This window comes from Phodopus roborovskii, unplaced genomic scaffold (genome assembly GCF_943737965.1).
Source record: "Phodopus roborovskii unplaced genomic scaffold, PHOROB, whole genome shotgun sequence".
NCBI lineage: Eukaryota > Metazoa > Chordata > Mammalia > Rodentia > Cricetidae > Phodopus > Phodopus roborovskii.
This window is the reverse complement of record NW_026125543.1, coordinates 6056566-6082719: the sequence shown is the minus strand read 5'-3', so window position 1 is coordinate 6082719 and position 26154 is coordinate 6056566. Positions and strand designations below refer to the sequence as shown.

Sequence of the window (26154 nt, the reverse complement as noted above, 5' to 3'; positions counted from 1 at the left end):
CAAATGTCACGTGCCCATCATTTATAAATGAATGACTGGAAGGCCTGGGATTGGACACATGTGAGTCTGATTCCAATCTGGTTTGAAATCTAGTTCTCACATAATGAACAAGTTTAAATTACAATTACCTGGAAGACTGTTAAACTGTGATTGCCTAGGTCACTCCTCCTGGTCTGAATTCCCAGGAAAGGTATCTACGCAGCAGAGTTTTTCAAAGCTTCTAAGTGATTCTGTCCCACGGCATTTAAAGAAATAGATTCCTTTTCAGACAGGACACAAGATTCAAAGTCCCTTTTTGGTTCTCTTTAGATGAATATAGGTTTCAGGCAAAACTGACTACTCCCAGCCCACCTAACTCCTACATATGCTTCAGGAACAGAATTCTACCTCTTTAAGACTCCCCAGTGGATGCACACCACAAGCCCCTGTCTCATAAAACTCATCATCACTTGAATGTGGCATTTATCCCTAAGGCACCTGTGTTTCCTCTGCTCCTGTTACTCCATATCCACCTGGCAACTGGCACTGCACACACCTCTGTTATTACAGAATAACATATACATTACAGATTTGTTAACTGCTTTTCTTTGCCAGAGAAAGTGGCAAATACATATTTTCTAGCATAGATATCTAGATGCTAAAGAGATTTAATTATATATTCCTTTCTATCTCAGAGTTCAGTTGTTACATTATAATGACTATGTAAAAATTTAATTTAAAAATGTTATATTAAACATAATTTTGTAAGTATTATAATTAGTATTCTGCAACACTTCAAACAACACAGGGTTGCTTATTTGTTTTTACAAAATGGGTCATATATAATAATGCAAAATTTATTATTCTGAGACTGATGGAATAGAAATTTTACACACTGTATGCTTAGAAGGATGTGTACATGTGTATGCTCAGAAGAATGTGTGCATGTGTATCTGTGTATGTTCAGGAGAATGTGTGCATATGTATCTGGGTATACTTAGAAGAATGTGTGCATGTGTAGCTGTGTATACTTAGGAGAATGTGTGCATGTTTATGCTCAGGAGAATGTGTGCATGTGTACCTGTGTATACTCAGGAGAATGTGTGTATGTGCATCTGTGTGAGCTCAGGAGAATGTTTGCATGTGTATCTGTGTATGTTTCAGCCAAACTTGTAAGCAGTGAAAAAAATCTCCTTTAAAATAAATCCAGGGCATCCTGAGTGTGGGGAACTGTTTCTAGGTAAGCACCATTTTGTAACCAGAGACAGAACTAGTCTTGATGAGCAACTGTTTCGAATACAGACAGCACTCAAATCTAATGGAAATTATTAACAAGTTCACATTCAAGTCATTGTATAAGAATGCAGCATGTGACTTGAATAAAACAAAGGCTGTTATAAGCTCTACTTCCAGGCTGGCTTGTGAATAGGAGGAGTAAGGGATGCTTGCTTTACTCCGCTTTACTGTAGCCTTTGATCCAGTTTTACTGGAACAAACACTGAAATATTGAAGTCTCAATTGAGAGCCTCTCGGTAAAAAGGCTTCAAACAAACACAGGTCTATTCTCAGAGTTTAGGTCCTGTTCTCAGGCTGCTTGAGAATTCACAGACTCACTGTTGTGTGGCAGGACAGATGAACAAGTCAATGTGACTGATATAGAAACACTTTTTTTTTTTTCCTAGAGATACTATAGGCCTTATCTCCTGTTATGAGGTGGATAACCAAGACAATAAAGCATTTGAAAATACTGGCCATTTCTAGGTGTTCCTGGAAGTGTGACAAATGACGTCTTCAAAGCATTCTTCACCCCACTGCCAAAAACAACTGGGAGTATGAAAGGGTGGCAAAATCAGAGTCAAGAGAAGCAAGGTCCCTGGATCATGAACTGAACCGGAGAACTCCGAAGTGTTCACACACACATTAGATTCTCCGGATGCCTGATGATCTCTATGCAGGCTCTGTGTCTGAAGATGCTGGTGTGTACCTGAGGAACAACTGCTCCTAAAACTCTAGATAGTTACTGCTAACCCAGGTCCCAAGTAAAGTAGGCCAGGGATCATTAACAGAACTCCTGAGCTCATGTTCAGTTCTTGGTACCCACTGATCACACAGGTCTCTCTGCAATGCAGAGAGCCTGGGGGAACATAGTTTCTAAAGAACATGATCCTGGGGCCTAAAGACATATACCAGATGCTTCCAGGTTGTCAGCAGAAGATGCGGTTAAGGGTCACTTAGACTGTCTGTCGATTTCTCAGTAGATTACAAGCCCCAGCCATGACTTAGCACTTATCAAAGAACACAGTGTTTGTTTTTAAATTTTGGAAACTAAGAGCTATAATTTCATGTATCTTCAAGAATCATCCATGATAAGCGAATAAAAATGATGATTTATATTTTTATTAGGAATTCTAATGCCAAGTAGAATTAATGACAAAAAGTGTATAATTCACTGTGTAAACTTTCAAAGGATTAGACATACAAAGTAATTCCCATTTCTTACATCCAACTCCTTTTTTACTAGTCCTGTGAAATGGGAATGGTATTTATACCATTATAAAGACTTTTGAGATAATGTATTTAATATTTTATCTCCATGTTGAAGATCAAAGACCTTAAATGGCCAAAGATCAAGGTAGCAAGACAGTGTGTTCACTATAGGCTTTTGCCACATGAACTCTGCATCCAGCAAGGCTTGATTAAAGGATTGACTTTATTAACTGACTAGTGGTGTAGGCAACCTCTCTGAACCTCCGGGCTTTAATCTCTACACCTGAGACACTATTACCTACCTCACAGGAAAGTTGTGAGAATGTCATATATGAAAGGGCTGACTACAGCTCCTCTTAAACTATTATATTTGTCTCTAAAATGTTATTTAGTTGGTATAATGTATGGCAATACAATAAAAGCAGAAAAAGTCTCCTGTAAACTCTTACATTAACCAAGTTACCAACACCATGTCATGGGGTGGTAGTACAGTGATTGTGAAACTAACAGTCACCCACCTCGCCCGCCTTGGAGACATTCGGCTGACAACTGCTGACTACTGTTGCCCATTTGAAGTGGCCATTTTTGGCTTGTGCTCTGTCTCTGAGTTATGGGGCCTTCCATCTTCAGGATGGATGACAGATGGCTGGGCAACTCCTTCCTTCCTTCCTTCTACTTCTGCCTGTCAGTTATGGACCTCTTCTGTATATGAGACATAATACTGGATGCTTCTAAGTTCCTTTTCATTTTGCCACATCTCTTCTGCCTTCCCTGTTCCTCATACAAAGTTTGGGGCTTAGTTGGTTGAGCCATGAGAACTAAAATGTTGTCATCTATTTCACTGTCATCATTGTCTCTCCTCATAGGCTATGATATCCAATGCTCTGATGCTGTAGATCTCTGCTCACAGAATTTCTGCGTTCACATGACTACTGCCTGATCTGTGTGTTCATACTTTACTCCATCTTCAACCATTTCCATGTGTGTTCAGAGCCACTGTCCTCCTCTGTGTTAGTGACAGGGCAGTTTATATATAGCTCTGTTGTGTTCTCTATAGGTAGCCCAAATTAAAGTCCCAGAAAGCAGTCGGTTATGTCCATCCCATTTATTGCTGTGTCATTATCCTTATCAAAACAAAGAGGATCAAAAGGTCACAGGTGGGGTTCTGAAGGCAAATTTCCTGGATTAAAGACTTCTCCACGTTATTATAGAAAAAAAACGTAAAAATGCTTTAGGTTTGAATAATCAAAATGATTTCAATACTTATTTTAAAACCATCATCATGAACAGAGACTTTTCAACTATGGTTTCACAATACCTTTGCAGAGGGTAATTCTCATTCAAATATAATGATGTGAGGGCAAAATGAAATATAATGATGTGAGCCTGTGCTCATAACTAATGCAGATAATTACTTTTCTAAGTAGGAAATTTTCTAACAAAAGTGCCAGAAATCTAAGTACTGATACTTTCAGAAAACTATGACTTAGTGACTATGTAAACATATACGTCACTAGCATTTCAAAGAGAATAAAGTTCTTTGGCAGTTTGTCCTAGGGCTAAATATATATGACCTTGGATCAGCCATGAATATAGGACAAGGTCAGGAGATGGCTGGCTGAAGACATCACAAAGAGCATCTCAGGGCCATGGTGAGGAGTGCCCTCTTTCATCCCAGACCTACACTTTCCCACTTTCTGTCAGATAGTACAGAAAAATAGCAAATATTATTTAAAAATTTAAGTGGAAAAAAGGACCTCATATCAAGGAGAAGCAACCTTAATCATTAAAGTAGAGACTGCCCTAGATCTTTGAAACCATACATGAGGGCCAAGTGCAAGAAAGATTTTTTTGTCCTGCATTTCAGGAAGAAAGAATGATTATACAAAACATTTTTAAGCAAATGAAAGTATTTATGTTAACACCATATAAACAATATAAAATTAGGAGATGGAATAAAATAAAGATGTCACATTTTAACTGAGCCCCCAATAATGTAATAAAATAAAATCAGATTAAAATGATAGAGGATTAATTGTAATTTTCTCTCACCTCGACTGTACAGTACTGATAATTGGTATCACTGCCGGTGTAATATGGGGATCCCTCCCACCTCGAAATGCAATCCCCCCCTCTTTTTTGGAATGATTGTTGCATTAAGTTCTAAGAGAGAATAATAATTACATTGAGTTCAGGTGTTAAAATGTATTAGAAAAAAACAGTTAGCACGCATGCTACAATTAACAAAATAGAAAAACTTGTTTTCACGACCTTATAATATGTTAATGATACGTTAGTGATAGATTACTGTCAGACATATTCTGATCTCTACAAATTTCATCTCATAAGCACGTAATTCAGGATTTCTGTATAATAACATAACACTGTTTCAAACAAACATTAACTATGGCATAAATAAGATTATTAAAGTTGTTTACCACATGCACATCAACAATCTAAATATTTAAATAGGTATGTATATTCATAAGCAAGTTACCCATGCACACAGCTAGGAAAATATCAAATATGATCACTCATAGCTTATCAAATCTAGCTATTTTCAAAGGCTCTTGAGTTCTGTCTTCGATTAGTTCTCTTTGGATAAGACTTCCAAGCCTGTGGTTATGACTCATCACAGTGAAAAACTGCCTAGCCTTTGTGAATACAAAGTAATTTCAAGTTAAATTTTTCTCAAAGTCTCCTTTTTGAGAAAGAAAACTACAGGGATTCTCTTCACTGTGGGAAGTAAGAGAGAAATAGCCTCAAAATCAAAGACTTTTATATATCCATTTCCTTTTTTGTTTTTTAAAAATATATTATTGCCTTTAAAGGTAATATAAAAGATATCTTAACTAAACTGACTTTGATGACTATTTTCACAAATACCAGGAAACACCTGCAAGTTAAATGATTAATTTTGAAAAGAGTGGTAGGTAGGAAAAGCAATGCTAGCCTGTAAATTGCGGAAGTCCTTTGGCTTCACAGGGTAAAAATACCAGGCAATCACCACTGCTTCCTGTGTTCACATACAGTCATTGCCTCAGACCAGACATGGAACACTTGGACACACAGACAGGGATGGGGTTGAAAGTGTGCTCACCACGGGCTGTATCGGGGCACCAGGCATCATGGCATTGGCTAGCTGCATTTGCTGGGCCAACATGGCCATGTTCTTCTGCTGAATCAAGTTATTTCGTCCATTTATCTCCAACTGCGTTTTTAAGTGTGGGGGCGGATGAAGATATTTGCAGTTCTCCCTGGAGCAACGACCCTGAAAGATAAAAGAAGCAGGCACCATTGTTAAATAGAATAAAAATTAGTAAATTGTTGAAATGACATGCAAATAAGCCATCTAAATATATGAATTTTTTTCATAAAATTTACCATTCACACCTTTTTTTCCCTTACACATTAAGAAAAAGTAATGAATTCAATCACAGATGTATTATCAAAATGAGGATTTAAGTCATTTGAGAAGTTCAAAAGCTGAAGGAAGTTCCATCAATGTAATAATGTCATTGTTATTAGTTCCACTTTAAAAGTCTATAATTATGAAGTTTAAAGCATAGACTATCAACTAAAAACCCTTGAATGCTGGCTACAATGTCTTCTTCCTTAATATCATGAAGACATGCAGAGACTCATGAAAGTTTATTATAGTTATTTTATGTATACTGAATTCAAACAAATTAGCTTAGAGGACTTAAAGAACATTGTTTCTTCAGGAAATGCCTCCAAATGAGCCCCATAACAGATAAAATGAAAATTTCTGAGTTTTTACAAGCCCCATGTATTAAGAATTTTATGGCTGAAAAGAAAACTACCATGTCCCCACAGCAATGGAGATTCAAAGATAATCAAATACCAGTGAGAAATGAGCCTTTACCCTTTCAAAGATAATACTGTCCCATGACCCCAGACTATAAAAATAATCGGAACTGGATATGCTCATCCTGCAAAGAACTGACAGTGGAAAAAAGCAGAAAAATAAATCACTAAAGCCTAATAACTATAAGTGTACATTATCCTGGGATGAATCATCAGAACATTTATTAAAGTCTATAATATGCCATTGACAACTTTTCCAGCAGTTCATCTAATCAGAACTGCTTGTTTGTTTGGAAGATACCACAAAGATTAAGCTAGCCAAAGCTTCTTTACCCTTATTTTTAATCTGTGTAAACTCTTGTTTAATTTTACTTTGCATAAATTAACTCTGGAAACTGATGCTTATGATAAAATCTCCCATACTTGTTAGTCAATACCCTCACTTTAAGGTTTTTTAGGACAAGTCTCTATACTGTGAGTTTAGGACTGTGAGCAGTCTACAGCTTCCTTAGTCATTCCCAGGTCCAAAGGAATCTACATTTCCCCCAATTCTGGCCCCTGTTTCCTTCTACTAAAGAAGGCAGTCTAGGTCCCTATCAGTGTCAGAAGGGACAAATGGCCATCTGTGGTGGCTATTAGCACACTAAAAGGACTGCTGGCCTCCAGGCTCTCTCATTGCACAACTACCTGTGGCTTTTCTCAGCTCTTCTGATTCCAGGCCCTATCCTAAACTTCTCCAGCCCATGGGCTTCCCTTCCCCCAGCTTCTTATTCCTAAGTAACCCTGCCATTCTGGCCACACACCCACTTTGCCCTTGCCCTTTTGTCTCTTTTTTGTCTTTCTCTCAGCCTCTCTTCTTACCCCCTTTTCTTGGTCCTTTGCCCACACTCTCTTGGTCTTCCTCTCTCACTCCCCATGCCCCTTATGGACAGGTCCTGTCTGCTGGCCATGTTCAGAGTAGTAATTTCTCTTCCTGCTCTGGACTCTTCCAGATGCCTCTGGCTGTTCTCTCCCTCCTATCTACAGTAAAAATCTTCCCCTCAACCATACCTTGGAGAAGTCATATCCTCAATTTACACATCCCATGCCCAGGCACTAGTTTATGCAGTCATCTGCTGGGTAAAAGGCACTAATTTCTTTCATTCCTGAGCTCTTTGTTCAGCACAGCATGCTTAGAAACACATCACCCATCACCCCCACCCAACTTAACTAAATATCTAACAGATAAGAGGAAAAAAAGAGCACAACACTGATAAGAGGTGAATTTTTACATTATCTGCTAGTTATGACTCTTGGTAGGTTCACAAAATTGTACACAAAGAACTTCTGGTTCTCAATATCCCCACCCCTCCTCTTATTATTATTATCACATAATTATTTATTAAAACTGAATCGAAGTGTAGAAAGGAGGGTGTGTCCACCCAGATGACTCTGTTGCAGTCAGTGCACTGGTCAGTTTCTTGGGTCCCATAAAAAAGCACCAACAAAGCCTGGCCTTGAACCAGATGAACATTAAGAGAACAGTTTTCCTTGGTGCTCTTTTCAAATGCCTTCACTGACCACACATCCCCAAGCTCCTCTACCTAGGAACACAGCCCAGACTGACATAATGGAAAGGAATTTCATGTGCTGCTTATAAATTCTACATCAGTGCATCCTTCCAAACTTTATTAAATATTGTTTATAATGTGCCACAGCACGATTGATTATAGAGACTAAAGAGCAACTTGTGGGAGTCCTTCTCTCCTTCCATCACATAGGTTCTGAGCAAAACTCAAGTTGGCAGGATTAACAGCAAGCACCTGTACCAGTTGAGCCATTTTGCTGGTCCATCCATCTTGAAATTTAGATCTCTGACACATGGCTTCCTTTCTGCACTTACTAGAGCTAATCCAGGTGAAAAGCATTGCTTGACTACATTTCTTACCTGTTGCTTAATTTTATTGTCTTGGTCCCTCAATTTCAAAAGGCTGTGGGTATGTTTTAAACAGGTCATTCCTGTTCATACTCTCTGTCCTGTGACTTTTCCTGGGGAGACCGGAACAGACATCTACTTATTCAAGACAGAGGATTCCACCAAAGTTTAAGTTGGCAAATCAATGTGTTTACTGGGGTAATTTATAGGAGCATGAGTATTTCTAGTGCCTGTGACCATAAGTTGGGTCCAAGGATGTGCATTTTTAAAAAGCATTTAGGTGGTTCTGGAACAACAAAAAATACTATGCAAGACATGTGCAAAGTTACAGGAATTTGCATTGATATGCACAGAAAATGTAACAATAATCCATGCAAGAGATATTTTATAAACTTTGCTTTTCAGAGGGTTCAAAATAGGTTTGGCGCTGACTACACCACTCAATGATTGTGCCCCCCAAAATAAAAAGGTGAAGAATAATTTAGAATAAACTGCCCATGCCAGAACATTACGTAAAAGTCTAGAAACAAAAGACAACTAAAACGGCAGCATAACTTCCTTTGAGAATTAAGGTAAAGTCAAACAGTGAATGGTACATTCTAGTACTAATGAACGTATGGAATACAAACTGAATTTAATACCTAGTCTTTATTTTGAGCTATGTTGGCTAAAGCTTTTATTCAGAAACCAGACAAAAAATTTAAATTCATCACTAATCTTTAAATACACACACACACACACACCAATATAATGTGATTGGGGAGGCCAGATTTATGTACATTCATTGCATGTATATTTGGCACTCTAAAATGTAGAAAAAGACAATACACTCTATAAGTCTAAAATCCATTTGTATAGCATGTAAAGCTCACATCTGTAGATATATGTAAAAGTTACTATTCTCTGTCACCTTAGTACACATTAAATTGGGTTGCTAGGATTTAAAAACATGGAAACAGGTGTGTGTGGGTATGTGTGTGTGTGTGTGTGTGTGTGTGTGTGTGTGTACATAATCACTCAGGTGCCCAATATCTTCACACTAACTGTCCTTTCCCTTACCTATTGAGACAGTATCTTTCCCTGAATCTGGAGGACACCTACTGACTAAACTGTCTGGCCAGGCAGCTGAGGGATTCTCCTTTCCTCCCTCCCAGCACTGTGATTAAGGGTAAGCACAGACTTGTCCAGCTTTTCCTGTAATGCTGGGGGATCAAAACTCCTGTAGTGCTGGGCCCTGCAGGCCCAATGAAACAACCTCCCAGCCCATAAATATATTTGTATTTAGTTTCACAGACACATGCAGTTGCACCTGTGTTGTAACTGTACCCAGATTTCTTTAAGCAGTGGCTTTGTTACTCGGTTTGCTACTTCATGGAATTCAGTGAACTCTATGTGGCCATGTCTTCTTGTCAGAATAATCAAGATAGCCTCTCTAACACAGTGATGAGGGAGGCTGAGAAGAGCTCAGGCTGGCTTTATATATGATAACTGGCATACTGGACCATCAATAACTATGAATATTGTCCTCTTTTTTTCTTTATAATTTTTAAATAAGAACAAAATAGTTCACTTACGCACTGCATCCTTAAAAAGTACTAAAAATAACACAGGCACCGAACCCAGTGACAATGCGTGCCAATCATCAACAATGAAGAGGCTGTCCCTTCCTTAATCATAACCCACCAAAGAAAACTCCATTCTATTCCATTTGTTCCTGTGGGAGCTTTGTGCTTTGCATCTGTTAATTCCAGTGCAGTCTTATTTTCAGATCACCATTCAAGTGAATGAAACCAACAATGGTGACTGAGATCTGACATTAAGATTCATCAACTTTGTGACCAAAAGAAGTGAAAATTTATGTTTAAGTTTAGGGTTTAGTTCTCAAAACAAATACCTGCTTCAATTGTTCATTCACCCTTACACCTCAGTAAAAACCCATGTAAGAACAATTGTATGGGTGTGGAAATGCAGAAAACTCCAAAGTTTATGGGTGTGCTTCATGATACAGGCATTGAAGAGAGATGTAGAATATGGAGAGAGCCAGGGAACCAACAAGACAGAAAGAATGTAAGTGAGTGAACCAAGAGGCAGGAAATCAGAACAAAATTTGAATGCTGTTCCTGAGAGATTTTTAAATATTTATTTTTAAAAACCTGCTAAATGATTAAAAATTAAATAGCACTTTAGTTAGAAGGTGGATAAATTTAATAATATAAGAAAAAAGGTCAAAATGATATTTTGATTGTTTTCATTAGTCTGAAATGTAAGTATTACTACAGTTTATGAAATTAGAGTCTAAAAAAGACATGTTACAATGCTGCCAAATAGTAAGGACTGGTAGGATATAATTAGCCAATCACTTCTGGGTAGATTCTAGAATAGTGAGGCAATGAACAAATTATAGGGGTGCTACCTCAGAAGTCTTTTCCAGCAACATTGGATTTCTAGCAAGGCTTCTCAAAGTAAAACCATTTATTTCAAAGGTTAATACAAAACCTGGATTTCCTCTGTGACAGCAGAGAAACACAATGCTTTTGAAGCACTTTTGGAGATATTTACAATACAGATCTTGGCCAGAAATCTGATTGTGAAACCAAGTAGTTGCCTACTGAAACTTCTTACCAGGTTTATTCCCCCCACCACTGGTACCTATTTTCCCAAGATAAGATTATTAATGGCACTGGTCACTAAGACATATGACTTCTCACTCCCATGAAAATGTTTTCTTATGAATCAACCTCATTGTCTATCCTTCTATGCTACTCATAATATATTATGTGACATTAAAAGTTTAATATTTATTTTTATTTTCGTTTTCCTACATGCATACATGTGCACTGTGTGTGCCTGGGGACATAGAGACCCAAAGACAGCATCAGATGCCAAGAAACTGGAATTACAAATGATTCTGAATAATCATGTGAGTACTAAGACCTGAACCTGGGCCCTCTTCAAGCACAGGCATGTTCTTAACTGTGGAGCTATTGCTCCAGCCCCTAACATATATCATAATTTTAAGTGCTAGCTTTAGTGGCAGGAAATTTACAATGGTCCATATGATTTACTTTAAGAAAAATTTATTTTGTTCAAACATTCCAACACCAATATGTAAATTCTTTAATTTGTTTCTTTAAGATAGATGTGCATTCAATTAACACCAGGAATCATTTTATGGGATTTTACAAGTGTAGAGAAAAAAAAAAATCAATGCAGCTGAAACAGACTGATCTGCAATTCATAAATGAGGATTTCTTTATAATTTACTTGCTTCCATGGTTGGTTTAGATTGGTCTGCAAGAGTACCTGCACCTTAAAAAGATACTTTAGGTTTTTCAAACTCAGCATTATTGCCAATTACAGCCATATAAAAATGTTGTTGTACAAAATATAGTACTATAAGAGGTTTGGGCTGCACCAGATGCCTGTAACACTATCATAACCAGCTGGGGGCAAATAGTGGCTTCCATTGGGAAGATTACCAGTTGAAAGACAACCACTGACTTGTACCTAGTGAAATATAATGGAGGCTCTATTAGTCAGCTAGGGATACCATAACAAAAAATACCACAGTCTTGGTTATTTAAACAGAAATTAATTTTAGAAGCTAAAAATCCAAGGTGAAGGTTTATTCTATCCAGTTTTCAAACAGAACTCTCTTCATGGGCACCTTTGTCTTTGAATCCATATTACCTCCCTTAGTGTGAATGGAAAGAGGTCAGAGAGAGAGAAGAAGGGAATAAATGAGGAAGGGGGGGGAGATGGAGAGGGAAGGAGACAGAAACACTACTACTATAAGTCCTTTGGCATTTCTTCTTATAAGAACATCATTCTGTTAGATCAGAGTTCTAGTCTTGTGGCTTCATTTAAGCATAGTTCAATCCTTACAAACTTAACTTACAAATATACTCTGGGATTAAGACTTCAGTCTATTAATTCTGCATGGACAGATATATATAATTAAAAATGGATGATAATCTAAAGTAAGCTGTAAGTACTTTAAACATTTCACCATTTTAAATGGAGAGGTTAACCTGGAAATTTCCTCAAATATACTAAGTTTGTATTGAAAAACTCAAAGGAAAAGGAGCAGGTGGTCAGCCAGTTATTCCTTCTAATTTAGTCAACAACTAACAGCTGCAAATTTTAAAACATTCTAAAGTATGAATAAATGAGTTTCAATGTTTGTTTTTCTTTCACATTTCTATAAAGAAAATCTAAAAGCTAACATATTTACTAGAGGCTAGTGAGAAATCATGTCCCAACTTTTTATAATTAGTTTATCATAGATACAAAATATGTATCCAGCTGAAATTGAATGCACTGGGAATTTAGGCTTCCCTGTATTCTGGTCCCATGCAAAGCTCTTATTACACACATATACAATAACACACAGCCTGTTGACTTTATAATTTATCATTACTTGAAGGAATCCTGGCTCCATTTACTATGCACCGAACTCCCCCCTCATCAACATCTAACTGGGTCACAAATAGGAAATTTAGATAATACTTTTAGCTATTTAAAGAGCCACTTTCAGAACTCGATAGCTGTTCTAGGCACTATTTTGTAGAACATTCCTAACATTTGATGATGAAGATTCTGGTATATTAAAACCAATAGTGACATTTACAATATCCCAAAATACCCTCCTTGCTGACGCAGTATCAAAGCACTCTACCTCGCTGGGATACTGTGGCGTTCCCAGAGTGCTCAGGAGCTCTCATTGCACAACTGCATTAATCATCTTAGAAATGACAGAAGTGAAACTCTATACCTTTGCTCAGTGTTCTGAATGCATGAGCTTGGGGTTGGGTGCTTGAGGGGTAGGGGGAGAAAGTGAAAAGGCAGCAAATCAAACATTCTTGTGACAAAAATACGTCTCCCTCCAGCAGCTTTTGTTTGTGAGAGATCACATAAACAGGCAACTGTGACAGCAGGTTACATCTGCACAGTCATCCTCAGAAATCCAGTTCTGATGACACCAAATACGAAGAATCAGTTTGCTTTTCTCTTATACCTGTGGAGTCTGTGCCATAGACACTAATGCTGTGGAAGCTTTTCCAGCACCACTGATGTTTCTGGGTCCACAGTCTTTGACGGCTCCCAAGATGGGCCTGGTCTGCATGCCCTAACCAAAGTGGAATCTCTACGACCTTGTGAAGTCCCGTGGCATTTGATAGGTGCCAGTACCATTAAACAGTCCAACATGTGCTGGCTGCTTTTTTATAGCATCATAAAACTGAAAATGCCAGATCATTGCATTTATATTATTTTTTCAATTGTTTCAATTATTTTTCAGCATAGTGACTATCAGACTTCTAAACTATGGCTGAAACATGTCTGCCATTTTATGGGTTTCCAATCAAACTAGCTAATAATCTAAAAGTGTGATGTTTACATAATAATCTTTGGTGGTGTGTTTGTAAGGCATGCTTTCTAGTTGAAGAACAGAAAGTGCATCACAAACAGTACACAACCCATCCCTGCACCATTACTTGGTGGATCGTAACATAGAAGAGCTAAAAGGAGGTAAAGTTAGGTGAAATACATACGCACTGCTCATATCCATCTCATAGAAAATTTACTAAGTCAGCTGTTTGCAGATACATGCTAGCTCCTGGTCAATGTATAAACAAAACCTCCATCTTATATTTTCCCCTCCTTGAAGCTTTGATTTAAAACCAAAAGACAGATCTTATTACAATAAAGGGATAATACAGGCTACATGATGCTCCTGTGTTAAGCACTATGCTAAGCATATTACGGTTGTTGACCACTTAATGCTCCGACATCACAGTTACTTGACAGCTTTTGTTACATTTGCTAAAGCATAGGTTGTATATGTGGATTGCACTTATAAATTTCACTGAACCCAGTACACCCCAGTCTATTTGCTGAGCTGGTGTTCCTAGCCACTGTGCTAGGATATACACTGCTACCAGGTACATTACCCTTGCTCATCTTCAACTATGACTACCTAATCACTGACCCCTCATAATAAAACCACAAACAGTTCTAGCAAGAGTAGGTCAAAACTAAAAGAAGGTTTCAATCTTTTTTGAGTTCTGCAAAGGAAAAAAAGAATGTTCCAAGTTGTAAGCTACTAACTTTGGAAGTTAATCCACACAGTATCTTAAACTTTAATGGAAAAATTACGTGTGCTTCTAAACCTCATCTTTGCCCTCCCACAGCACTAAAGTAGAGTGCAGGGGAGAACCACTAAATGAGTTAGAGTAATACTCGACACTCTCCATTTCAACAAGAAATGTGGAGTGGCAATAGGTGAGTGAATTATCCATGCATTGCATGAACTCCTTTGATTTGTACACATCTGAAATTACATAAAAGTTATATATATCTGTGTGTGTGTGTTTGTGTGTGTGTGTGTGTAAATACACACACACAGTGTAACACATAGAGAAAAATATATCATGGTGAGTTTATTCATGACATAAAAGAAATTAAAGAAAATCAGTGGGGTAACATTTTGATAAAGTCCACTTACATTTATTTGACAAATATGTTTACTCCTGCTAGATCATAGTATACTTACAAATATAGGAGAGTAAATCTTGTTTTTGCATATTCAAGTAATGCTCATCATTTAGTCATGACAATTTTCCTTATAAGTCATCAAAATCTACTAGCTGTGATAACATATCTAGTCTACAGAACTTGTGATTAAACAATTTCTTACACTAAAGCATAAAACACTTTTAGTAGCTTCTTTACTAAAAAGTACTTCCCCACACTCCTCTTCAGGCTTGACACACATCATTAACTTTGCCAAATAAGAGATCCCTGCCCCCATATTCCAGTGGTGGTCCATAAGCCTGTATGATTCGCTAATTGAAAATATACTGACACCTTCTGCATTCAGGAACGCTGCTCAAGTCCAGCATTAAGTGGGTTAAGCGTTTGCACTGCTCTGTGCAAATGACAGTGTCAGAGAAGGAAGAAAAGGTGAGGTGAGGTGACAAGAGTGTTCAGCACTGGCTCATGAGTGTCTCTTTCTGACAGACCAACTTTGTGCCTGGGCAAAACATGCTCAAAGACATTGGGTCTTCTGTTCCTAAGGGGAAAACACACCCCTCCTCCCTTCCCCAGGATGACCTACTGCAATCGTGCATGGCTATCACCTGTCTCGGACTTGAGGCTACAGTGAGGGCACGGAAAACTGTTTCATGAGCTCAGAACATGGCTCTATTGGGTACTGGCTGCAGTAGCATAAAGTAATCAGGGTGGAAGAGATCTGGAAGCAGAAGCAGTATTCTTACAACACAAGTTATGTGAACCTGTCTCCTACTCTTTGCAGCTTCCTCACCCCCAAGTCTCCTGTGGGCTGCCTGGAAGCCCCTCAAATATCCAAAGTTACACTCAACAAACATCCCCTCAAGTTCATCTCCAGGAAGAAAACAGTACAAGAACACATTTCATATCTTTGGTGTTTGGGGAGACTGGATCCATGCCAACATATAATAAAACTGAGAACAAAGCACAGAAATTTAGAAAACCAGTATGGATGATATTGAAAGTGAAATCATCCTGCCAGCATGGGATCCTGAAAAAGCTTAGTCATCCCAAGGCTCTGCTCTAAATGGCAGCAACCTGGAGCTGATGAGCACGTTGCAAGTGACAAGATGGTACAGATGGCGCTATGGGCCTGGCAGGAGTTCAGACATGGCAACACTGTCGTTATAATAAGCCAAAATGTGAACATTAAGAGAAAAGGTGCATATAGATGTCATGTCATGCTTTTCTCCTAGTTACCAACAATATTCAAGCTGATGTGCTGTGTACTGGGTAGCATGCCCTGAGTAGCATGTCAGCCATTCCTACATCCTACCTCTCACTGAAGCAGGTGGACTTAATAGAAAGAATTGTTTTTAATATCCCTTTGATCAGATCAATACTGTCTCTTCATCGTGTGTTGTTTACCCTCCTTCTTCCCCTGGTGAGTGCTTTCCAGAAGGGGGCTTATTAAGCCTCATAGTTCATATCCATAGCCTATGCTGAACATGACAGTCTAAAGTTATTGAGTCCCTGGCTGTGTTTCAGAAAGGTCTTGTTAATGAAGCTTGCTGTATTTTAATACCTTTTAATCTTATATCATAGTATTTAGTCTCTTTGGACTATAACAAAATATTGTAAGTTGAGTTGCTTATCAAAACTAAATGTTTACTTTCAGAGTCAGCTGTCTATAGAGTCTGGGAACAAGGCATAAGAAATGTAGATTCAGCCAATTTGGAATCCTTTATTGAGAATTCTCTATTAAGTCCCCACTTTTTAATTGGATTATTTGGTGTTTTGGTGACTAGCTTTTTGAGTCCTTTGTATATTTTGGAAATCAGCCCTCTGTCAGATGTGGGGTTGGTGAAGATCTTTCCCCACTCTGATGGCTGCAGTTTTGTCTTGTTGACTATGTCTTTTGCTGTAAGAAGCGTCTCAGTTTCAGGAGATCCCATTTGTTTATTGTCCATCTCAGTGTCTGTGCTACTGCTGTTTTGTTCAGGAAGTGGTCTCCTGTACCAATTTACTCAAGGGTACCTTCCACTTTCTCTTCTAAGAGGTTCAGTGTGGCTGGATTTATGTTGAGGTTATGGCGATAGACATGGATCTATCTGCAGTCTTCCACACAACAGCATCCAGTTAAGCCAGCACCATTTGTTGAAGAATTTTCCTCTCTCCATTGTATAATTTTAGTTTCTGTGCCAAAAATCAAGTGTTCCATTGCTTATATTTTATTTGTTTGTTTGTTTTCCTCCCACTGAGTAACTACTCCATGGAAGACAAATGGGTAGAAGACTGTTTTAATTTTCATTTCGAGATAACTATAGTTATCATGTTCAAAACTATAGTGTCTCATTATTCTCACGAGACCTACTGTTTATGACGATTCTCTGAAATACTTATTAATTTATTACAAATGAGGAAATAAGGTTCCAACAGTTATCTATCCCACAAGCTCATGACAAGGTGCTATTAGGAGGTGCTGTCTATATTAAGGTCATCAGATAGTGCACCAAAGGACACAGGTGCACTATTTGAAGAATCGTTAGTCTTTACTACTTATTTTCAGGTAAAACACTTTTTCACTATTATATAGATAGGAAACGAAGACATACATTCCCACACTAAATTATTTGCATTTCTTTAAAATATTATGAGTATATTAACCATCATATTATTTAGAAAACTCCATGTATTTATGGCCAGAAGCAGAGCACGTGCACACATCCTGTCTATAGGCCACACTAAACACATTTAAGCCCTTGCACAAGATATGTTTGAATCTTTGTATCCCCAGATATAAATTGTTCTACACCCTCCCAACCATGCCATTTCTAGGCTGGATTGTTAGTACAGCTAAAGACCCTGGCTATGTGTCACCTCTTCCAAGAAGTTTTAATTCTTTGTTAAGAGTTCTTCCAACTGCAAAACAGCCCTACAGACTACAGCTAGGATATCTGAATCTTCTTCGAATCCCCCAAGACAGCGCCCCTTACCAGCAGGAAGTAGTTTGGAAAGAACGACGCCCAAATTCCCAAATATTGTGTATAAATGTTTGTTTTCATTTAATTGGACTTTGTTATATAAAATTAAATAAAAAAATTATATATAAAAAAAAAAGAGTTCTTCCAACTGTAGCAGAGCCTAGGTATATTTCAGCAGTGAACATTTACCAGGTTCACATGCTCATTTGTCCACTGTACCAGACTCAGTGAGTCAGTGAGTGTGTGAGCCATGGCTCTTCCTTCACTTTCCACAGTTGTTCAAAAAAAAAAAAAATAACAACAACAACAAAAAAAAAAACAAACAAAAAATAATCGAGTACAATAAGATAAGCTGCAGGCTCATCAGAGATTTCAGATTTCATTTTTAAAAGTGATGATTTTTCATTTGTAAGGAACACTGTCTAAACCATGGTTGGAGCTACTGTTTTCAATTTGTTTGTTTATTTATTTTTTAAAAATAAACAGTGGACCAAGCAAGAGTTCTAATAAACCAAGCTTCCTTGTGGGGAAGCTAGGTTAAGTTTTCCTTCCCATATGGTAAACTGGTGAAAGTAATACCCAGAGCAAACACATACAATATGAAAGTCAACAGGCTATTTCAGGGAAAGTATAACTAAGAGCTCATGGACCCCAAACTGATGCTGGGAAACCAGCATAGGACCCAACCAGACCCCCTGAATGTGGGTATTAGTTAAAAGGACTGGACCTTCTATGGGGCCTCTGGTAGTGGATCAGCATTTATCCCTAGTATACGAATGGACTTTGGGAGCCCATTCCACATAGAGGGATACTCCCTCAGTCTAGACACATGGGAGAGGGCCTACGCCCTGCTCCAAAGGATATGACAGAGTTTAAAGATTCCCCCATGGAAGTCCTCACCCCCTCTGGAGTAGAAAGGGGATGAGATAGAGGGTTGGGGGGGGCAGAAGTGGAGGGAACTGGAATTGACTTGTAAAACAAGATTGTTTGTAATATAAATTTTTAAAAAATATAAAACAGTACCAAAAAATGCCTTAAAATAGGTTTAAGTTAAAGTGTGCAAATCATCAACAACTCTATTATTCATCTTTAAAACAGTCTCCTCAATAACTGAGAAAGAGTATCTCAAATTGGAATTTACTTATCCCACTTTTTTGTTAAAGATTTTTTTAAATTGTAATGAAACTTTCAAATTAAAAATGTATTTACCTACATAACATCCTCATACTTTGTGTTTCAAAATACCACCTTGCTGTTATCACTCTGTATTAGCCTGACATCCCACTTCATACTGCCATTTTTTTCCTTATCTTGTTTTCCCAATATTAATACACTTAAAAATATGTTCCATTTCATGAGTTGTAAAAATAGATAATTCTGGGGCAGGAATGGCTCAGCAGTTAATAGCACTTGTTCAACTTGCAGAAGACCTGGTTCAGTTCCCAGCATCCACATGGTTGTCTACAATCCATAACTGCAGGTCCAGAGTGTCTAACACTTGCTTCTCATGGATATAATGAGAACTTACATGCAAGTAAAACACTCAACACATAAATTAGAAAATGATCATATGCATATATATATTTCTACAGGTGTTTCAGTTAAAACCATTTTTAATGCACAACGACCATTTCTTCTACCTCATTTCATGAGCTACGATGCAAAATTATTGAACACACATCCACATGTCTCAGTAAAATATATAATTCTCAAACTTTTTGAGAAATATTTTTTCCCTTGTATTTACTGACCTACTACAAAAGGTATCAGGTAAAGGAATGGAACACAAAAGGGGAGGGAAAAGTAAAAAATTGGAAGTGAAGAGAAAGAAGGAAGAAAAAGGAAAAGATGAGAAGATGAGGTCAAGATGAAACACAGCATATTATTTCAGAAAAAATAGAAAATTAGCAACACAAAATGCACTGTGGTACCAGTGTAGCAAAAGAATGAAGGGAACTAATTGAGGGTGAAGAACTTTCAAAGCTTCTTCAGTCAGCTGCATGAGATCCACCCCACATTAAATGCTTCACTGCTGCAAGAAGAAGAAAAGGAGGGCAGAAAAGGGTAAATGACTCGCCCAAGATCAGAGAGTGCTAAAATGGTTAAGTCCTCAAACCCAAGTCTGATACTCAATCTGCAACTGCATTTTCTTTGAACACACCAACTTCCCAGGAAGGACTCCAAAGAACCAGAAGGCCTTCAGGGTATGAGGGAAGTAAGAACTAGCCCACACTAAGGGTAGGAATATTCAAAAGTGTCATCCAACCTTGGATAAACCAATCTGGTTAGAGAAAAGGCTTTGTTTAGGGCAGCTAGCTAGGTCAGAGAGTTGAGGCAGAGAATACAGGCATAATTCAACTGGCAGTAAGGGACATAAATGTAAGCAAAGATTACCCCCTTGCTTGTGTCTTTGTAGTTGCTTGTTTGTTTGGATGTCAGGAATACAGGCCAGGTGAGATGGCCTAAGGGTATGGAAAGATTGCACTCATTAAACAAATCCAAGAGTTAATAGCAGCTTGTGTGTTTCTTTACTATCTACCTACCTAAGGCAAAACAGCTGCCTGAACTAATCAAGGGAGGAGGAGCAAGAGAGCACAGGAAAGCCATCCTGACACTGTACACACCAGAACAGCCTCAAATTATTAATTGAAGAAATTACCAGGATTATCCTTTGATGAATAATGCAACTGGCCTGAATCTGCACAAATAAAAACTTCAAAGCCATTTATAATAGACCCCATGAAGAAAGAAAATTGTAGCCAGTCACTTCTTAAATATGACAGAGAACAACCACAAGTGTGGGCCCTTGGGATGTGTGTTTTGTTTGTTTGTTTGTTTGTTTGTTTGTTTCCCCTTGGGAATAAGTTTGCATCATATAGAACCTATCCTCACATTACTCATAGCATGCTGGAGTATCTGAGTATCTGCTTTCCATAGGAACACCATAGTATTGGCAGAACACTGAGATGTTCTGAGCCGCTGCTTTTGTAACACATCTGCCTTCTTCTCAAGTGATCTCCCTGCCCAGAGATTACAGCTTGCCCAATTATGGCTCTTACGTAATTTGCCAGGGAGTACTAAAATAGAAAGTGGTTAAGAAAAAGTTAAATCAGACATTTATTATTCAAAAACTAATGACTAACACTGGGCATTTTGTTCTCCTTTTGTGCTTTGCAAAGGCATAAATTCTGGGGTAGTTGTTTATTCAGAGGCAGAGGTAGAATGAGAATACCGACTTTCAAAAGAATTCCACTCATTTTCTTTTTCTTTCTTTCTTTTTTTTATTTTTTTTATTTTAGTTCTCAAGCAGTACATGAAATAAAATGTAAATATGAACTTTATAATCCATTAACATTACTCTGCCACTCAGCAATTTCAGTTGTACATTTTTGTCTCAGAAAGATGCATGACATTTTACTTAATAAGTCACAAAGCAATGAACACTAAAACACACACACACATGCACACATTCTTTCTCTCTCCCTTTTCTCTTCTACCCCACCCCCAAGTAGGGCATTAGTGAAAAGAATAGCTAAGGCTCATCTTCAAGTCCATCTTCCCAGAGTCCCTGTTTCTAGTGTACTGTGTAAAGAAAAGTCACTTCATTACTACTGATGGGTATAAATTTCAACTCTCTATGAACATACAAAGATTCATCCTAATCCAAAATATCTTGGAGACCTACTGTTGCCTCCTTAGTCTAAGAAGTTTTAGTTTTACTACTGCCTTAGTTGATTTCAAGATGATGGTGTAATTACATGGTATGTACTCTCTTTTAACCTTAGTAAAGATGGCTGCCAGCCACATGGTTGGCTCCATCCTCATAAAGTCATCAGCCAACATGGAGGCAAAACACATGGTTGCTATTTAAAACATCTATTTTACTAAAGAAGAACTGGATCCAAGTTACATATATAGTATGTGGTAGTAGATCTATTTTTCTAAACATGAGTTGGATCCAACTTACATATATAGTATGATATAGAAAATTAAGATTACCTAGGCAGATTTTGACTATCAGCTTTTTGTTTTAAGTTTTAAGCTAATTCTTGTTGTAGATTTTACAGATTCTTAAACCACATCCAAAAAAATTTACAAATCCTGTGATAGTTTTAAGAGACTTTTATTGAGAGCAGAGAACAAAAGCATAGAGAAAAAAAAAGTTTTCAAGAGTGGAAAGTGAAAAGGTCTTAGAGATAAGAGACTTTTGGAGTCATTGGCTTGTGTGGTGACAGAAGTTGTTAGAATATGTGAGAATTTGGAAATCAAGTGTGTCATTTCGTGACCATTGAGCTGTAGAGAGGCCAAGCCTTTTGTTGTCACACATCAAGGCTTAATACAATCTCTTGGTCCATGGAGAAAAGATAAAGGGTCAGAAACAGAAACTCACCACCAGGAATGGTTCCAATAAGTCCAAAAGAAAGCTGAGAGACAGGGGGAACAAGGGTTGAAAATAGGAACTCCGTCCCACAAAGGATTCAATACCATGCAGGCCTAAGAGGGTATCAAGAAGAAACAGCAGGCTATGGTGAGATGAGGATGGGGACAGACAACAGGCAATTCCTAGGAGAAGAGGAAGAAGCTTCAGGAGGGAGCTGAGAACAAATGGAAGAGAGAAAAGGAGGAGAGAGAAAAGGGTAAGTGTCCTGGTGACAAGAATTTAAATGTGGAGCATCTCCAAGATTTCTCAGAGAGACATGTCCCAAATCATAGAGAAGAGGCTTTCCCTTTCCATGTGATGGGATCCCATGTAGAGTTCGAGACATGGCTTTTATAGCAATTGTAGGCTCCAGCACGCTGAGAGAGACAAAGCAGGTGGTTCTGGGGTGATATTTATCTAGGAGGAGAGAGAGGAGGAGATGGAGGGAGAGCCAGAACTTTTCCTCGTGAATGGCATGCAGGAAGGTGAAGCAGGCTCCAGGAGCCAGACAGACCAAGAGATATCCCAAATCTTAGAGGAGAAGATTAGTAGATAGAGGGAAGAACCAGGTGAAGGGGTGGACTCTAGAATTTGGAGTCAAATATGGTAGGTGGCAGAGACCAGCAGAAAGAAATGGTCCATATACACCTCAGGAGAATCAAGTCAGCAGCTTGGTTTGTTTAGGACAGGCTGGGACCTTTGAAAGGGGTGGGTCCATTTATGCCCCATCCAGAGGTTTCAACACCAGATGAAAAAAAAACTGAGGGTTTAGGAACTACACACATAAACTGAGAGTTTAGGCACTAGATGTATAAACTGAAGACATGATGGCTCCAAAGTATTGTTGTGAGGAAGGTTTTGTTTTGTCTTTATTGTATACAGGAGGAAGAGTACAGGATGTGGCCATGAGAGGGAGAGGAGAGAGAAGTGGGGAAAGTGGGAGAAGATGACAGAGTAGGCAAAAGGGAGACCAAGAGAGGGGCAAGAGAGAGAGGTGGCCAAGAGAGGAAGAGACAGTGAGCATAGCTGAAATAGTATGGTTATAAGGAAATGGGAAGCTGGGGGAGGGAAGTCCATGATTTGTGGGAGTTTAAGGTGCTGGGTAGGAAGAGAAGAGCTGAAAAGAACTAAGAGCCACTGGTAGTGGTAGATTATGAGAGATCCTGAAAACCAGCACTTTTGCTATGCAAACAGGCATCACAGACAGTCATTTTCCCCTTCTGAAAGTGATAAGGAAATGGTTCCTTTGGTAGAGGAGACTGGATACTAGGATTTAGGGGAGTAGAGTTTTCTCGGGTCTGGAGCTGTAAAGTGAAGTCATTTTGCCAACACTGCCATGTATAAATTTCTACTCTCCTCTATTGAGAACAGATACTTTTTTTAAAAAAACAAAATTGAAGGACTCAATGATTTTTCCCTGCATTTGTAATCCACACTCAGTAAAAGAAGCTTGAGTTTGCAATTCATTGAGATGACAGTAGAGACCAGCAATACTTCATTACCAATTCTCTAAATTTGCCTTGCCTACCAAAATAGAACTGGAATGGATTCCTCTGAATTTTCCAAATGTGCTCTGCTGCAAGCCTATTAGATTGGGGGGGGGGAGATATGAACAGACATACTCTGCTGCCTCAGGCAACTGTATGCTATTTTTCAGTACTTTCAATTAGGATGTCAACACTGTTGGTCAATTGGCTTTTTCAGTTCTCATATATACTCTGTAACACCCTGAAGTGTGTCAAGGTGTTTGCTTGGAAACTATCACGGTAATGATGTCTGGCTCAGGCTATCAGTATGCTGGAAAGACAAAACAATATCAGAATAAGAGCTAACGGCAGAGAATAAGTACTCAAAAGTGGTCAGTTTACCTATTGTTCTGGAACTGGAAGGTAAATTATTGCTCTCATGATGATACTCCAAAGTCCAAAGAACCAAGTGTTCTAATGCAAATGGCAAAGTTGAAGGAAGGAAACTTTACTGCTATGAGAAGCTGGAGAAAAAGGAAATACAGGAGAAAGGAGGGAATTTAATGGTAGTTTCCAAGCCTGAGTAAATCTGAAACACGTACATAGCATATACTGCCATGAAGCCATTATTCTTCAACATGGGACTGTTATTCTTCATCTTTAATGTGACATTACAATGTGAGTTTCCTCAAAACTGATATGAGGAATAAAGTTTAATAGTGGGGTTCAAAGAGAGAAAAATGTGCTCATAGAGTCAAAAATTAATCCTGAACTTTCTGATGTGTGACTCTATGCTTGTCACTTAATACTCTGGGCCTCACCTTCTTTATCAGTAAAATGGTAATGACTACATTATCTACCTACTGAAGTGACAGGGAGGCATTTAAGTGAAAATCTGCAGGGAGCCCTTGCTTCAGTGTCCAGAACCAGGAGAACAGCATGAGACTGTGGCAGCTGTTATGGCAGCTTCATCTGCCTGGGTTTTCCAGTCTCACTTCGCATACCCTTGTACTGCTTTGCTTCAACTGGAACAATAGAAAGTACTAGTTTCTATTCTACTCTGAAGAGGTCTAGATAGGGATATCCTTGGCCCTGCCCCAGGACTCTCTCCCTGGATGAAGGATCCCAGTCTGCTAATGGAGTCACTGCTGCTTAGCTGTGCTTCCCTATTACCAAAAAAAAAAAAAAAAAAGGAAAGAACATTTCATTTCCAAACACTTGGTCACACCCTAAATATCTAAATGTTAAGGGTGAATATACCCACACACACACATTGGGGAATGCATGTACAGACAAGAGATGTCATGTGGAGAGACTATGTCCCATTTGATCTAAAAATACGAAAAGTATGTTTCGTATCAACATAGGAAAACATGAAAGCAACTAAATTAGGTTACCAACATTTCATACCACATTCCTGTTTCTAATAACTTTGAAACCCACTGCCTGCTCACCTTCATTCTTTGTCATTCATCTAGAGCTTGGTACATAATGAAGAAAGCTCCTAAGTAATTCAGTTCATTGTGATACAACTGGAGGTCAGCAGATGTCCTCCAGTTACCTGCAAAAACCATTAGTAAAGATTCCAGATATGCAGCTATCTTGCCTGCTGGATCTGCAACCATAATCTTGTCCACCGGAGACACTGTGTTTCCTTCCTTTTCCTACTCTTTCCCTATAGTGTATGTAGGCAAGTGATGCTTAAAGTCAGACTGGCTTGGATGAAGATACAACAGGAAATCTGACACTTCCAAAACCAAGAGAACTTTGCTTAGTCAGGGAACTGCTGGAGAAGACAGAAGGCAGCTGGCTGCACTGCTGCTCTCAACTATTAGACTGGATTGCTGAGGGTTAAAAAGCCAAAGATTAAAGCCTACAAGCTACTACTCTTTCTGCACTCATTTCTCAAGGACTGTTTGTACAACATGGGTATGAGAAGAATCCAGATTAAAAAAAAAATTTCCAAGTGGACAAATATCCACTTCATCAGGGTTACTATTTACTTGAACAGTCAACAAAGGCATACTGAGGTTGACAGCCAACTAGGTACAAGAGGCCAACTCAGAGAAGGTGGTTTAAATTTCATCTCAAGTGCCAACACATTCAATTATATGTCATGACTCCTGGTATTGAATATTTAAAACCAGAAAGCTAAGCTACAAGGGTATGAACAATCTAATAGAGTCATACTGATCAGAGAGTAATGTCCATGGCCCATGGCTTTGAGAATGGTTCATAATGCAAGAGTTATAGGCAACATCATTTCCCTTACTTTCTGCACTCCTCTGTAGAATAGTCTTTAAAGATGATTTTTTTTATTATTTCATAACACCTTATTTTCCTTAGATTATTGGAAATAAATAAATACATAAGTCAAATCAACCCAAAAATGTGGCTATGTATACACACATAAGTTTTTTATTCCACATATTAATGCATATATATATAATTATTAGGCTGCTATAGTCATAATTATTCAGGAAGCATATCGATTGGAAATATATAGTGAAACTTGATTGAGGTAAAATTGAAATATTCAGTTATAAAAATTTTCCATGACTTCTG

General features: G+C 38.2%; 1 protein-coding gene across 18 annotated transcripts in view; it reads right to left on the bottom strand.

The window, feature by feature from the left end:
- Mbnl1 (muscleblind like splicing regulator 1) overlaps nt 1–26154 on the bottom strand; it is a 164418-nt gene that overhangs the window by 25909 nt on the left and 112355 nt on the right. For 14 of the 18 annotated variants that reach the window (XM_051177026.1, XM_051177011.1, XM_051177010.1 and 11 more), the window contains 2 exons: nt 5567–5737; nt 4519–4629 (listed from right to left, as the gene is read on the bottom strand). In XM_051177026.1, the coding sequence (XP_051032983.1) occupies nt 4519–4629; nt 5567–5635 (180 nt within the window). In that variant the 5' untranslated portion in view covers nt 5636–5737. The remainder of the gene's footprint in view (nt 1–4518; nt 4630–5566; nt 5738–26154) is intronic. The other 4 variants (XM_051177015.1, XM_051177018.1, XM_051177020.1 and 1 more) reach the window with 1 other exon arrangement.